We start from the raw sequence: 12465 nt of genomic DNA on the forward strand, positions 1-12465 counted from the left end.
CTGGATAAGAAATTCACAGACATAGCTAGATAGCAAAACTAATAAAAAATTTGAGTCCTCTTGCAGAGCGAGATTTAACTTGGGGATGTTAAAACAAAGACTGAGGGTCGAGCTGATTTAAAGTACAAACAGGTATGCAACAAGAGAAAGGTGAAATAAGCATCTGTGTATTTGAACACAATCTTGAAACTCGGAGTGCTGGGAGTGGTTATAATACAGGGTCACAAAGCGTCTGGATGTTGACAATGGATGTATGTTAATATTTGACGGATTTTGTCTTTATACATTAACAGTTAATCGGGAACATGTACCCTAGGCCTATCAAAACCAGAATTCTGCTATGTAACATCATTGAATATGTAATGGGCAGCACAATAACACAATGGATAGCACAGCTACCTCACAGCGCCAGGGACCTGGGTTCAATTCTAGCCTCGGATGACTCTGTGTGGAGTCTGCACGTTCTCCCCAGGTCTGCATAGGTTTCCTCCGGGTGCTCCAGTTTCCTCCCCCACTGCAAAGATGTGCAGGTTAGGTGGATTAGCCATTGCTAAATTGCCCCTTTGTTTCCCAAGATATATAGGTTAGATAGATTAACCATGGTAAATGTGTGGACTTACAAGAATAGGGCGGGGGAGGTAGCCTGGGTGAGATACTCTGTCAGAGAGTTGGTGCAGACTTGATCGGCCAAATGGCCTCTTCTGCACTGTAGGGATTCTAAACAATGACTGAGCATTGTACCTGATCTCTGGAACGATATGCTTCAATAGGGCAGGATGTAAAAGTCACACTATGAGAACTCGATAATGGCATTGCTCTGCAGAGATGACTCTTTTTGAGAGCTCATGCAACAATATTCTGTAATTCTGCATCCAGTTGGGGTCTTATTGTGGTTTGTTTGCTTCTCTGGGCCATCCTCAACTCAGCAGTAGTTGCCCTCGCTATACTATATTCCTCACAAGTACACATTTTCAAACTTCTCAGTTTTAAACCGCTTTCTTTTGAATCACAGAATTATAGAGTGGTTACAGTGCAGAAAGAGGATAATCAGTTGACCAAGATCATGACAGCTCTCTGCAAAAGCAATTTAGCTAGTCTCATTCCCCCGCTCTTTCCATATAGCCCTGCATTTTGTTTTTCTGTACAGGTATTAATCCAATTCCCAGTTGAAAGCCAAGATTGAATTTTCCTCCATCACCCATTCTGGCAATGCATTCAAAATCATAACCATTCACTATGTAAAAAACATTTTTTGTCGTGTCACCTTTGATTATTTTGCCAATCACTTTACACCTGTGTTCTCTGGTTCTCAACTATTCCACCATAAGGAACAGCTTCTCTATCTTTCCACTATGTAAACCCCTCATGATTTTGAGCATTTCTATTAAATTTCCTCTCAACCTTTAATCTTGAAGGAAAACAACCCAGCTTCTCCAACCTAAACACGTACCAGAAGCCCCCACCCCGGAATCATTCTCATAACTTTTTCCTACACTCTCTCCAAAGCCTTCACATCCTTCCCAGAACGTGATGTCCACAGTTCTCTAGATGAGGCCAATCAGTGCGTTATAATGGTTCATCTTCACTTCCTCATTTTCGTACACTTTGCCTCTATTTATAAAGCCTAGGATCCATTTTTAACCACTTTATCAACCAACCCTTACACCTTTAACAAATTTTTTCACACATACCAACCCCTCTGTCCCTGCACCTATTTTCAAATTATTTTGTTTGGCCAAATTAGAATGTACCGAAAAGTGTGGAAAAATTTAAATTGGCATTAAAGGTATACTATCAACATATTAGGTGTCAGCAATGTCTCACTGGTATTGCCTCTGGGTCAGAAAGTTGTTGGTTAAGGGTCCACTCTAAGAGAATGAAATATATAATTTTGCTTGGCATTTCCAGAGGTGCCATCTTTCAGATTAAACTACAAATTAATCTATGGAACTGGCTATTCTTGTAGGTGAATGCAAAAGATCCACCAGCATGATTTGAGGAAGAGCATGGGAGATTGAGTCAATACTTTTCCCTCAATCAACATCAGCAAAAGTCAGTTTATCTGCTCATTGTCTCAATGCTGATGGAGGGGGTTTGCTATGGATGAATTGCAACCATATTTCCTTGCATTACAGCAGTAACTGTTGTAACAAGTTGGTTTCTTGATTCCTATTATTGTTTGTTGTGTGAAACTAAGTCTATATATGCACAATATAGATGGACAGAAATTAAAGTACAATGGTATCCACATCCCCAGCTACAGCTATAACATTCACTATTATTCCTTTTCAATCCTGATTTTCTTTACGACTCTATGAAAAAAGAGATCTTAAAAGTCTGATTCTCATGGAGCCTTATAAATCGATTATACCTTCATTGCAAGATATCTGTTCTTGTGTACAATACCCCAGAAAGGATGTACTTTCTACAGAACAAAATATGCCAACTTGTTTTTATTCTGTCTTCATTGTTCTATCACTGAAGGGCCTGTTCCTGTGTTGTATTGTTTTAATCTCAAAACTGCTTTGGCTGACTGTTTCCTAATGTGGCCATTAATTCAAGAAACATAATTCATTGGCCTGAGACTTAGTGATAGAAATGATGGTGAAACTATCACTGTTTTCCATCACTACTCATCTGAAACTGAATGTTCTGGAATCTACGCACGCTCGTTTAAGCACAGTAATCTAGAAGTTGTTGTCAATAATTCTATATTCTCCGGGTGGTATACTCTTGAGGTCCCTTAGCTTGTAATCAACTGGAAATCTTTGAAATATTTTGGGATGACACAATGGCACACTGCGGCTTCAATGCCCCAGGGACCTGGGTTCGATTCCCAGCTTGAATCACTGTCTGTGTGGATTTTGCACATTCACCGCGTGTCTGTGTGTGTTTCCTCTGGGTGCTCCGGTTTCCTCCCACAGTCCAAAGATATGCTGGTTAGGTGGATTGGCCGTGCTAAATTGACCATTAGCAACATGAGGACTAGCTAGAAAAATGCATGGGGTCATGGGGATAGGGCCTGATTGGGATTGTGGTCAATGCAGACTTGATGGGTCAAATGGCTTTCTTTTGCACTGTAGGATTTTATGAAATAAATAACACTTGCATTCTTACACTTCGTCTCAGTACATAAATGTGTGCAAGAAACTACACCTAGCTGAATAAACTGTAGTTGGGTTCTTGAATGCATATAAAATTTATACTTACCACTAAAACAGCCTTGCTCATCCTGAAAGAATAATTTTTTACTTGCTGAATATCAATTTTTTCCATTATGGTAAATTCCATGTTTTTAAAATAATTTTTTAAAAGTTTGTTTATGATATTTGAGCTTCTATCTTAATTTCATGTGTATATCCAAATCATTGATGTGAGATTATCAAACTGAAACTTGAACTCTCGTCAATCATCTCATTCCACAGATGCTGCCTGGCTTGAAGAGTATTTCCAGTATTTCCTGTTTTGTCAGGAAAAAAGATCACCTCCAGTGTTAAACTGATTTTTTGTGGGGTCCAATCTGATTTGATTTGATTTGATTTATTATTGTCATGTGTTAGTATATAGTGAAAAGTATTGTTTCTTGCATGCTATACAGATAAATTCATAGCGTGCATAGGGGAGAAAGAAAGGTGACAGTGCAGAATGTAGTGTTACAGCCAGAGGTAGGGTGTGGAGAAAGATTGGCTCAATGTATGGTAGGTCCATTCAAAAGTCTGATGACAGCAGGGAAGAAGCAGTTTTTGAGTCAGCTGGTACGTAATCTCAGACTTTTGTGCCTTTTTCCCGATGGAAGAAGGTGAAAGAGAGTATGTCCATGATACATAGGGTCCTTGATTAAGCTGGCCCCTTTTCCAAGGCAGTGGGAAGTGTAGACAGAGTCAGTGGATGGAAGGCTGGTTTGCATAGTGGACTGGGCTTCATTCGCAACCCTTTGCAATTTCTTGTGGTCTTGGTCAGAGCAGGAGTCATACCAAGCTTTGCTACATCTGGAAAGGATGCTTTCAATGTTGCATCTGTAAAAATTGATGAGAGTTTTAACAGACGTTGAATTTCTTTAGCCTCTGATTACATTAATGGTGCAATGAAACCTTTATGGACTGCACATGAATAAACACAGAGCATACTTGGTTTGTAGTCCAGTCTCTGCACACCCAATGGTGTTCACTACCCCATAAAATAAAGCTTCAGAGAAAATGGAGATTATTCATTGACGATTTGCTCGGTGGGTTTTCTACTTCACCTGCATCTATGAGAGACTGATATTGAGTCAGCAATGGGCAGCTCCCTGTGTGAATAAGTAACAGAAGCAACTATTCTCCTTACAGTTCAATAATAGTACTTGCTCTTTCAGTCAGAAGGCAGTGAGTTCCAATCCCACCCCAGAGACTTGAGCACAAAATCTTGGCTAATCCCACTGCAGTACTGAAGGGGTACAGGCAATGTATAAGCTGCTGCCTTTCAGTTGAGACAAACTGAACTCCATTTGTACTTTCAGGTGGATGTAAAAAAGATCCCATAGCACTATTTAACAGCAGTGGGAACTCCCTGATGTCCTGTCCAATCTTTATCTCTGAAGATATCCAAAACCAGATGAACTTGCCATTAAGACTGCTGTTTGTAAAGCTCACTGTCCATAAATTGGTTGATATGTTTCCCACATTATAACAATAATCACACTTCAAAAATCCTTCAGCAGCTGTTCAGCACATTGCCAAAAAATGCACTATATAAATGCAAATCTTTGAATCATTGAATTCCTACAGTGCAGAAAGAGGCTATTCAGCCCATCAAGTCTGCACCAACAACAATCCCACTTAGGTCCTATACCCATAACCCTACATATTTACCCTGCTAATCCCTGTAACCTATGCCTCCCCAGACACTAAGGGGCAATTTAGCATGGTCAATGCATCTAACCTGTACACCTTTGGATAAAATATGCCAACCTGTTTTTATTTTGTCTTCATTGTTCTATCACTGAAGGGCCTGTTCTTGTGTTGTACTGTTGTAATCTCAAAATTGCTTTGGCTGACTGTTTCCTGATGTGGTCATAAACACAAGAAGCACAATTCATTGGCTCGGGGTTTTGTAGTAGAAATGATGGTGAAATTATCAGTGTTTTCCATCATTACTAATCTGATATTGACAGAAAGTTCTGGAGACGATACATGCTCGTTTGGGCTATTATGAAGTTGGGAGCAACGGTAACGCTGAAAGTCATGGAATAAATTCACTCCATCCTCTCAGCCCTCATGTGCAGCCGAAGAATTAACAGGGATTATTTATCAGAGGTTAAAGGAGGATTAGTTCAATCATAAGAGGAAATTGATTGCAGTTACATTTCCCACACGGAGCTGTCTGGGGTGGGAGATGCCCGGACTGCACAGTGCAGAGTCTCTGCTCCTCTCCTCATGGGCACCGTCTCGTCCATTCGCATCAGACGAGGTGCAGGTGAAGGAAACGCTCCTTCGAAACGCCAGAGGCCGCAGAAAGCGAAAGGCTGCCGGAGTCACCCCGGGAGAGCGGAGAGCAGGAAGGGAAGAGCTGCCTGCGCTCGGGAGGCTGATCCAAGTCGCGGAGCTGCAGCCTCTGGCCAGTTAGGTAAGAACATCAATCCAGCTTCTTCATCACTGCCGGTGTCATTTGGCGCTGAGAAGGGGGGAGAGAGAGAAGCAGGAAGACAAGAGAGTTTCGCTTTGATTTTCTGATGTGTTTTGTTAACGCAACAAGTCCAAACTTAACAGTTTGCGTCATTAAGCCGATATTATTTCCTTTCTTTGGGTAAAGCTCATAAAAAAAACTAATTTTCGCAGCATTTAACTTTTTCAGTTAATATCTAAAGGTTTTTTTTCGGGTTTTTTTTCCCATTGCTCATTTTTTCAATGTGGAGATGCCGGCGTTAGACTGGGGTAGGCACGGTAAGAATTCTCACACCACCAGGTTAGAGTCCAACAGGTTTATTTGGAATCACGAGCTTTTGGAACGCTGCTCCTTCATCAGGTCCTTTTTTTGGATATCAATAACTCCCACAGAGGTTTAATTTTCCAAGTTTATCAAGTGCAGAAATAAAGCTCCGCCAAGGGAAGGGAATGTAACTCAACAGATCCATGCACCTGGATGAAACTTTTAATTCACTGGGTTCAATTTTGCTCAGACAATAATTGAATGGCATGCTGACCTCTTTCTTGGGCAGTGCCATGGGTTCTGTGACGGCTGATACACCCAATGTACCATCTACCCACCCTGTTGCATGCATGGTAGGTGATGCCTACAGGCTTGGCTAGATCAGTTATTTGGAAGTTAGAGGGCTCCATCCCACACCTTGACTGCATTTTTCCACTGAAGTCTTTGGCTGTGTTTGGTGCCTTCCCATATTGGCCCTTTCCAATTTGTTTGGTCACAAGTCAGGGTCTCCCATTGGTCAGCAGGGATAGCTGATCTCTTCAAGGATACTTTGAAGACATCCCTAAAGCATTTTCACTGTTCTCCTGGGAGTTTCCTGCCTTAATCAAGGTCTGATGTGGGTATGCCGGCGTTGGACTGGCGTAAACACAGTAAAAAGTTGTCAGATTTTTTACTTAATCAAGGTCTGGGCAGAGCAGCTACTTCTAGAGTTTGATGTCAGGCACCAGGAACTGCATGGCACACCCAGTGAAACTGGTTTTGAGTAATTAGCATCTCAGTGTTGGCTTGGAGGAGGTGCTGCTGTTGGCCTTTCTTGCCACTAGGAGAATCTCACAGTAACTTCATTGCAGTGCTAGTGTAAGCTTTACTTATGACTAATAAATAAACTTTAACTTTTCTCTACTCACTGGATTTGGAGGTTGTTGGTGGCACTTCTCCAGTGCTGTGAGCTGGTTGCTTAGGTTGCCCAAGTCTCTGAAATATATAGGAACATGGGGATCACTGCCGCCCCAGTAAATCATGACCTTGGTCTTGGGTTTAAGATCTAGTTCCTCAAATACTCTTTTCTTTTCAAAAATATACTCCTAAGAAATCTGCAAAAAATTACAAACATTGCAAGATGGCTAATACACAAAAAGCAATAATATTCAGGTTCTTTACATACATCAAGTAACACTTGGAGATGCTTCAATGCAGTAAAAGAAATGTTCCAGACGTTAGGCAGTGGTCCTTAGAATTGTTGCAAAGTTATTTTAAAGGTTGTCTACATTGAACAAGTTGCACCCTGAAGCTCAAATACTCACCTCTTCAGCCAGCTGAAGGCTGAATTAGCACATTGGAGGTGATGATGAATTCTGTTGCTAATGTTTGCCTTTGTCAAGATGATCCACCTTTTCCAAGATCCTTCTATTGATCTTAATTGACAGGGGAAAGTGTTTGCTTTCAGAGCTGGTTGGAACTGGACCGTAGTTTTCTAGGAAACCATTAATGCACACCACCTTGAATCTGAAACCATAACCACTCAAACATTGTTCATAGAGTTTCAGTATGCAGATGATGCTTGTGTGTGTGTGTTCACACAGAAACTGAGCTGCAGGTCATCGTCAACTCCTTCCCTGAAGCACATGAGAAAATGGGCCTTTCGTTAAAGACCCAAACCACCAAATGCGTAGAGACAAATTAAAACACAGTATATACCAGTCCAGTGAATCATTAAATCACAGATGTGCTGAATAACATTTATTGAGATGAATGATGAGCCATAAATGGGTTGAGACGAGTCCTGTCTTTGGACCAACATAACCTTGGAAGAAGTTTTATCTTAGTTACTTTTAGATTGGACCCCTGTATTTTCTCAATTTTCAGCAATAAACAAAATTTTGCTCTGATATTTTCTTTGGGTAATAAAAGGACAGCCCCAAATCAATGACAGCACTGGGACCTGTGACCAGACAACTTGCCATTTTTTTCTGGTTTTTAAACGTGCAGAGATAGTTTCAATGCATGTGTCCTCCTGGGACTGTATCCGTTCATGTTGTTTATATCACTGGGCATTACAGATAATGGCACTCTAACAACCGACAGCTAAAACCAGCAGCACTATATTCAACGAGAAAAATACATTTTTAGATGATACAAAGAAAATCTGGTAAACCTCTCAGCTGAGCAGGATAAGCTACAGGAGGATTTAAATAAATATTTATGTGCTCTAAAGGCCATTTAGGGATGGACAATGATTACTGGCTTTGCCAGCAATGCTGACATCTCTTGAATGAATAAAAAATAGAATGTGGTAATTAAGCAAACAGTTGGAAGCTAACATTCAAAGTAGAGAAGTGCAAAATGCTTCACATGGGACAAAAACATCCAGGAGGTGAATATTATTATGATAATGAGGTCTACAAAATTGTTATGTTTTGGGAATGTATCTTTAATTTAACGTACAATGAAAGGGGTCATGTGACCTATTCTGAAGTGCACCTGAAAGCAAGCCTGAGTGGTTTGATTGCTAGAGATTAAAGGGGGCCTAGATTGTTGTGCTGGAAGAAAGTGCAAGGCAAAAGCAGCAACCTTTTGTGCTACCTGTAGATAGACTCTGAGTCTCCAAAGTCCCAGATACGTGTTGAAAATGCTGGGCTGTAAATAGTTGAGCTTTAAACTGTCCGCTTAGTTCCAAGATGAAAAAAAGTTGGGCTTTCAAGGATAAATAATCAGCATTTCTACCTGGCTAAAAGGCCCGGATTTAAAATGCCATGGAAATTGACTTTGAGAGGGAAAGCGTTTCTAAGCTATTTACCAAACACTATCTTTGTAGGCAACCTATACTTGGAATTATATAGCAGAACTTCTAACACAGCCAAAAAAAACACAACAGTTATATGTTTACATTGTCCTTCAAGTGGACATTCAATTCTCCTGGAACCTTTCAAGATGATTCTGAGCTCCTGAGAGTTTACTTCCGATAAAATATTCTGATAAAAAATACAGGCATGTTTAATCTGCTAAGATATGGGAGTAGGAGAGCAGCAAGATGCTGTGGTTCACTCTGCAGGAATGTAGATGGAAGCTTGTGCTCAGGTTGGAAAGATCAAATTCATGGATGGGGAGGGATAGTTAAGAGGAGGCTGGAAAATTTGTCTAAATTTAGTTAGAGGGAGAAATTATCAGGAAAACATGCAATGTGAAAGATAGATCTGGAATTAGAATTTCCAGGCAAGGAAAGGAAAATATCGGAAGTAAACTCTCAGGAGTTCAGAATCGTCTTGGAGTGGTTCGAGGAGAATTGAATATCCACTTGAAGGACAATGTCACTAGTGTTTTTTTGTTAAAAGTTCTGTTCTATATTTTCAAATATATGTTGCCTGCAAAAATAGTTTTTGGTAAAGAGTGCATTTAGTCTGTCTGTTAGGTAAATATCTTAAAACATGAAATCTTCTTCAGCCATCCATTCAGCTATTGACTAAAAGCTATTCATCTCAATGGGGATCATAACACTATTACTTAATGGGATAGTAAATAACCTGCACGTCAAATGAAAGTGATCTGGACGCCCTGACTGACAATTAATTAAAGCTATTACACTATTGGGAAGTTACAGCAGAGAGTAAGTGGAATGATTGAGAGATTGAGGTCTGAGAAATGAGAAATAAAATGGTTATGTACTCTTTGACAAAGAGGAGGCTAAAAGGTGATATGATTGTTGTTCTAGGATTCTCAATGGAGTAAGAACTGCAGAACATGATGAGTTGTTTCACCAGTCCAGTGGAATCAGAAGAATTGGCTTGCACTTGATGGGGATAAATTCAAAATTAATCCATGCAATCATTATTTTAGTGAGGTAAATCTAATGAGCAAGTTACCTCTGGCAGAGGTGAAAGCTAGCAGCTGATAGACTTAATAACATCTTGGAATTCTGGGATACTGTACGTGAAGCACTACGGACTTGACATGTTCGGTATAACCTGCTCGGGCAGAACAGATGACCTTGGACATATGATTCCTAAAGTTCCCCACCAATGGGCTTCCTTTTTTGGACCTCTTGTTGATTAATGAAGATTGTTGTGATCAGTCAACAACTCCATTTTGTTGCCTCATATGTCTCATGGGATGGTGGTACATAAATTAGACAGACTTTGGTCTTTTGCCATCTTGAAATTCCTAGGACTTAAAAATGAAAGGAAAAACAATCGTTACAGTCACAGGAAAAATCCTGAATTTTAACAATATTTTTCATCCAGATAGTAAATAGTCTTTTAATGCTCCTTCTCAACAAGTTCCATTTTAAGCAATGTGCTAAATATGTCCTTGAAGACACGTATTTATGTTAGGAATTGGACGGCAGTGTTGGATATTGCATTTTTTTCTAGCACTATGCCCATGAGTTCTTGTGGCCTGTATATGAATTGATGTACAACTTACATTGTGAAATAATTATTCACAAGCTGACCTCATCCAGTGATGCACCAACATTTAAAACAGTGGCAAATTAAGCCAGAAGGTGGGGGAAAAGATGCCAGCACTGTTGGGGTTGCAGGGAGTGGATGGTGGTGCTGTAGTTTCTGCCTGAAGTATCCTAACTGGCCAATTGCATTTGGGCACAAGTAACCAGTGGCATAAGAGGATTTGGAAAGTGAAAGAGCATACCTACAGTGGGCCTCATTCACACAGGCTTTGGCATTCAATGAGAAGGAGTAGAAGAGAGGAAGGGATGGCCAACTATATTATTGAAATATATAAGATTCTGAGTGGACTTAACTGCCAGATTCTGAGAGAATGCTTCCCCTCCTGAGGAAATCTTAAACCAGAGTGCCCATGAGGAAGAATTTCTTCTCTCAGAGGGTCATTAATTTCTGCAATTTGCTTCTCCAGTGGGATTGAAGGTTGGATGTCATTGAATATATCCAAGGCTGAGGTGGACAGAATTTTTATCTACAAGAGAGTTAAGGGTTACCGGGGCAGAATGGGAGTGGTGGTGTGCAGTCTGGAAAGTTAAGGCCACAAGAAGGAGCAGGCTTGAGCGGCTGACCTGCTAATTATCTTATAATCTTATCATTGGCAACGGAATATAGCAACTTTAGGACTAACAGGAAGACCTGTCTCAAAATGGGGCAGCACGGTGGCACAGTGGTTAGCACTGCTGCCTCATAGCACCAGGGGTCCGGGTTCGATTCGTGGCTTGGGTCACCGAATGTGTGGATAGTTTGCACGTTCTCTCTATGTCTGCGTGGGTTTCCTCTGCGTGCTCTGGTTTCCTCCCACAGTCCAAAAGACTTGCTGGTTAGTTGCATTGGCCATGTTAAATTCTCCCTCAGAGTAGCCAAATAGGTGCCGGAGTAAGGCAACTAGGGGATTTTCGCAGTAATTTCATTGCAGTGTTGATGTCAGCCTATTTGTAACAATAATGAATGAATATGAAATGGGGTTGCAGGAGAAAGACTCAGATGGGTTCTCCAATAGCCTTGTCAGTGCAGAAGAGGCTACCTTCTATAGGATGCCTACTGTCAGCGTAAATGTCTGCGTGGGTTTCCTCTGAGCGCTCCAGTTTCCTCCCACAGTCAGACATTTAACTGTAAATGTCTGAGTGCCAGTGTCTCCACAGACTTGCTGCAAACAGGGAGGCTGACGCTAACCTGTGTGCCATGTAGAGGCTGAGCTGGGACCCATGGGAGCTGGTGACGCTGTAGGTTCACTGTGCTGTTGAAATTGACACCTTCTGATTGCTCTCGGGATGCGCAGGAGAAATTTGTGAGATCTCACAGCCTGTGGTGCTTCAATGCATCAGGGTGTGGTCATTAATGTGTGCTACCACCCAATCCAGTCAATTAAGCTGAGACCCATTGACTTTGAGGGCATTGCTGGATTTCTCCAAGTGCAGGCAGTGATCAACTGAACTCATTTGGACAAATAGGCTCCTGCTGAATGGCCAGTGGCCTTTATCAACAAGAAGGGCTTCCACTTACCCAATGTGCAACTGGCCTACAACCTTTGAACACAGCTCCTGTAGGTTTGTGCATGGTTCCTGGGAAGCATCTACGATACCTCCATAGCTCTGCAGTCTGAGATGTCACAGGTTTTTTGCTCTTTGCCTCTTCCCACCCTCCACTGCGCTCCTCCTCCTGCCGCTGCCCATACACACACACACACACACACACACACACACACACACACACACACACACACACACACACACACACACACACACACGCCTTCCTGTGAGTATACTGGAGACAGGATTACTCACCCCATGGCTATTATGACTATGAAGAGCCAGCGCAGGAATGGGTCCACCCAAGCAACCATTGGGCAGGCCTTAGGTCGTCTTAAAATATGTTTCAGATGCTTAGAATAATCTGCTGGAGCCTTTCACTATATCTCAGCAAGGTTCGTGTGTCATGCTGGTCAGCTGTGCACTACACAATCTGGTGTCCTCAAGGGAAAGACATTGAACAATGAGAATTTCACAAACTGCAACTCCTCCAATGGTGAGGATGCAGAAGAGGCTCCTGACCAGATGATGAATGTTGAATGATCCTGGGGATGTATTGAGTGCCAACACCA

The 12465-nt window shown here is 41.5% G+C and overlaps 1 protein-coding gene across 4 annotated transcripts in view; it reads left to right on the forward strand.

Annotated features, from left to right (window-relative positions):
* Positions 1-5374: 5374 nt before the first annotated feature.
* The window catches only part of pde1a (phosphodiesterase 1A, calmodulin-dependent), a 555040-nt gene continuing 547949 nt past the window's right edge, over positions 5375-12465 (forward strand). For 3 of the 4 annotated variants that reach the window (XM_080198871.1, XM_080198872.1, XM_080198877.1), the window contains exon 1: positions 5375-5604. In XM_080198871.1, coding sequence (XP_080054997.1) covers positions 5415-5604 — 190 coding nt within the window. In that variant the 5' untranslated portion in view covers positions 5375-5414. The remainder of the gene's footprint in view (positions 5605-12465) is intronic. The other variant, XM_080198874.1, reaches the window with a different exon arrangement.

The sequence above is a fragment of the Carcharhinus amblyrhynchos genome, chromosome 11 (assembly GCF_965287045.1).
Source record: "Carcharhinus amblyrhynchos chromosome 11, sCarAmb.v2.hapA, whole genome shotgun sequence".
NCBI lineage: Eukaryota > Metazoa > Chordata > Chondrichthyes > Carcharhiniformes > Carcharhinidae > Carcharhinus > Carcharhinus amblyrhynchos.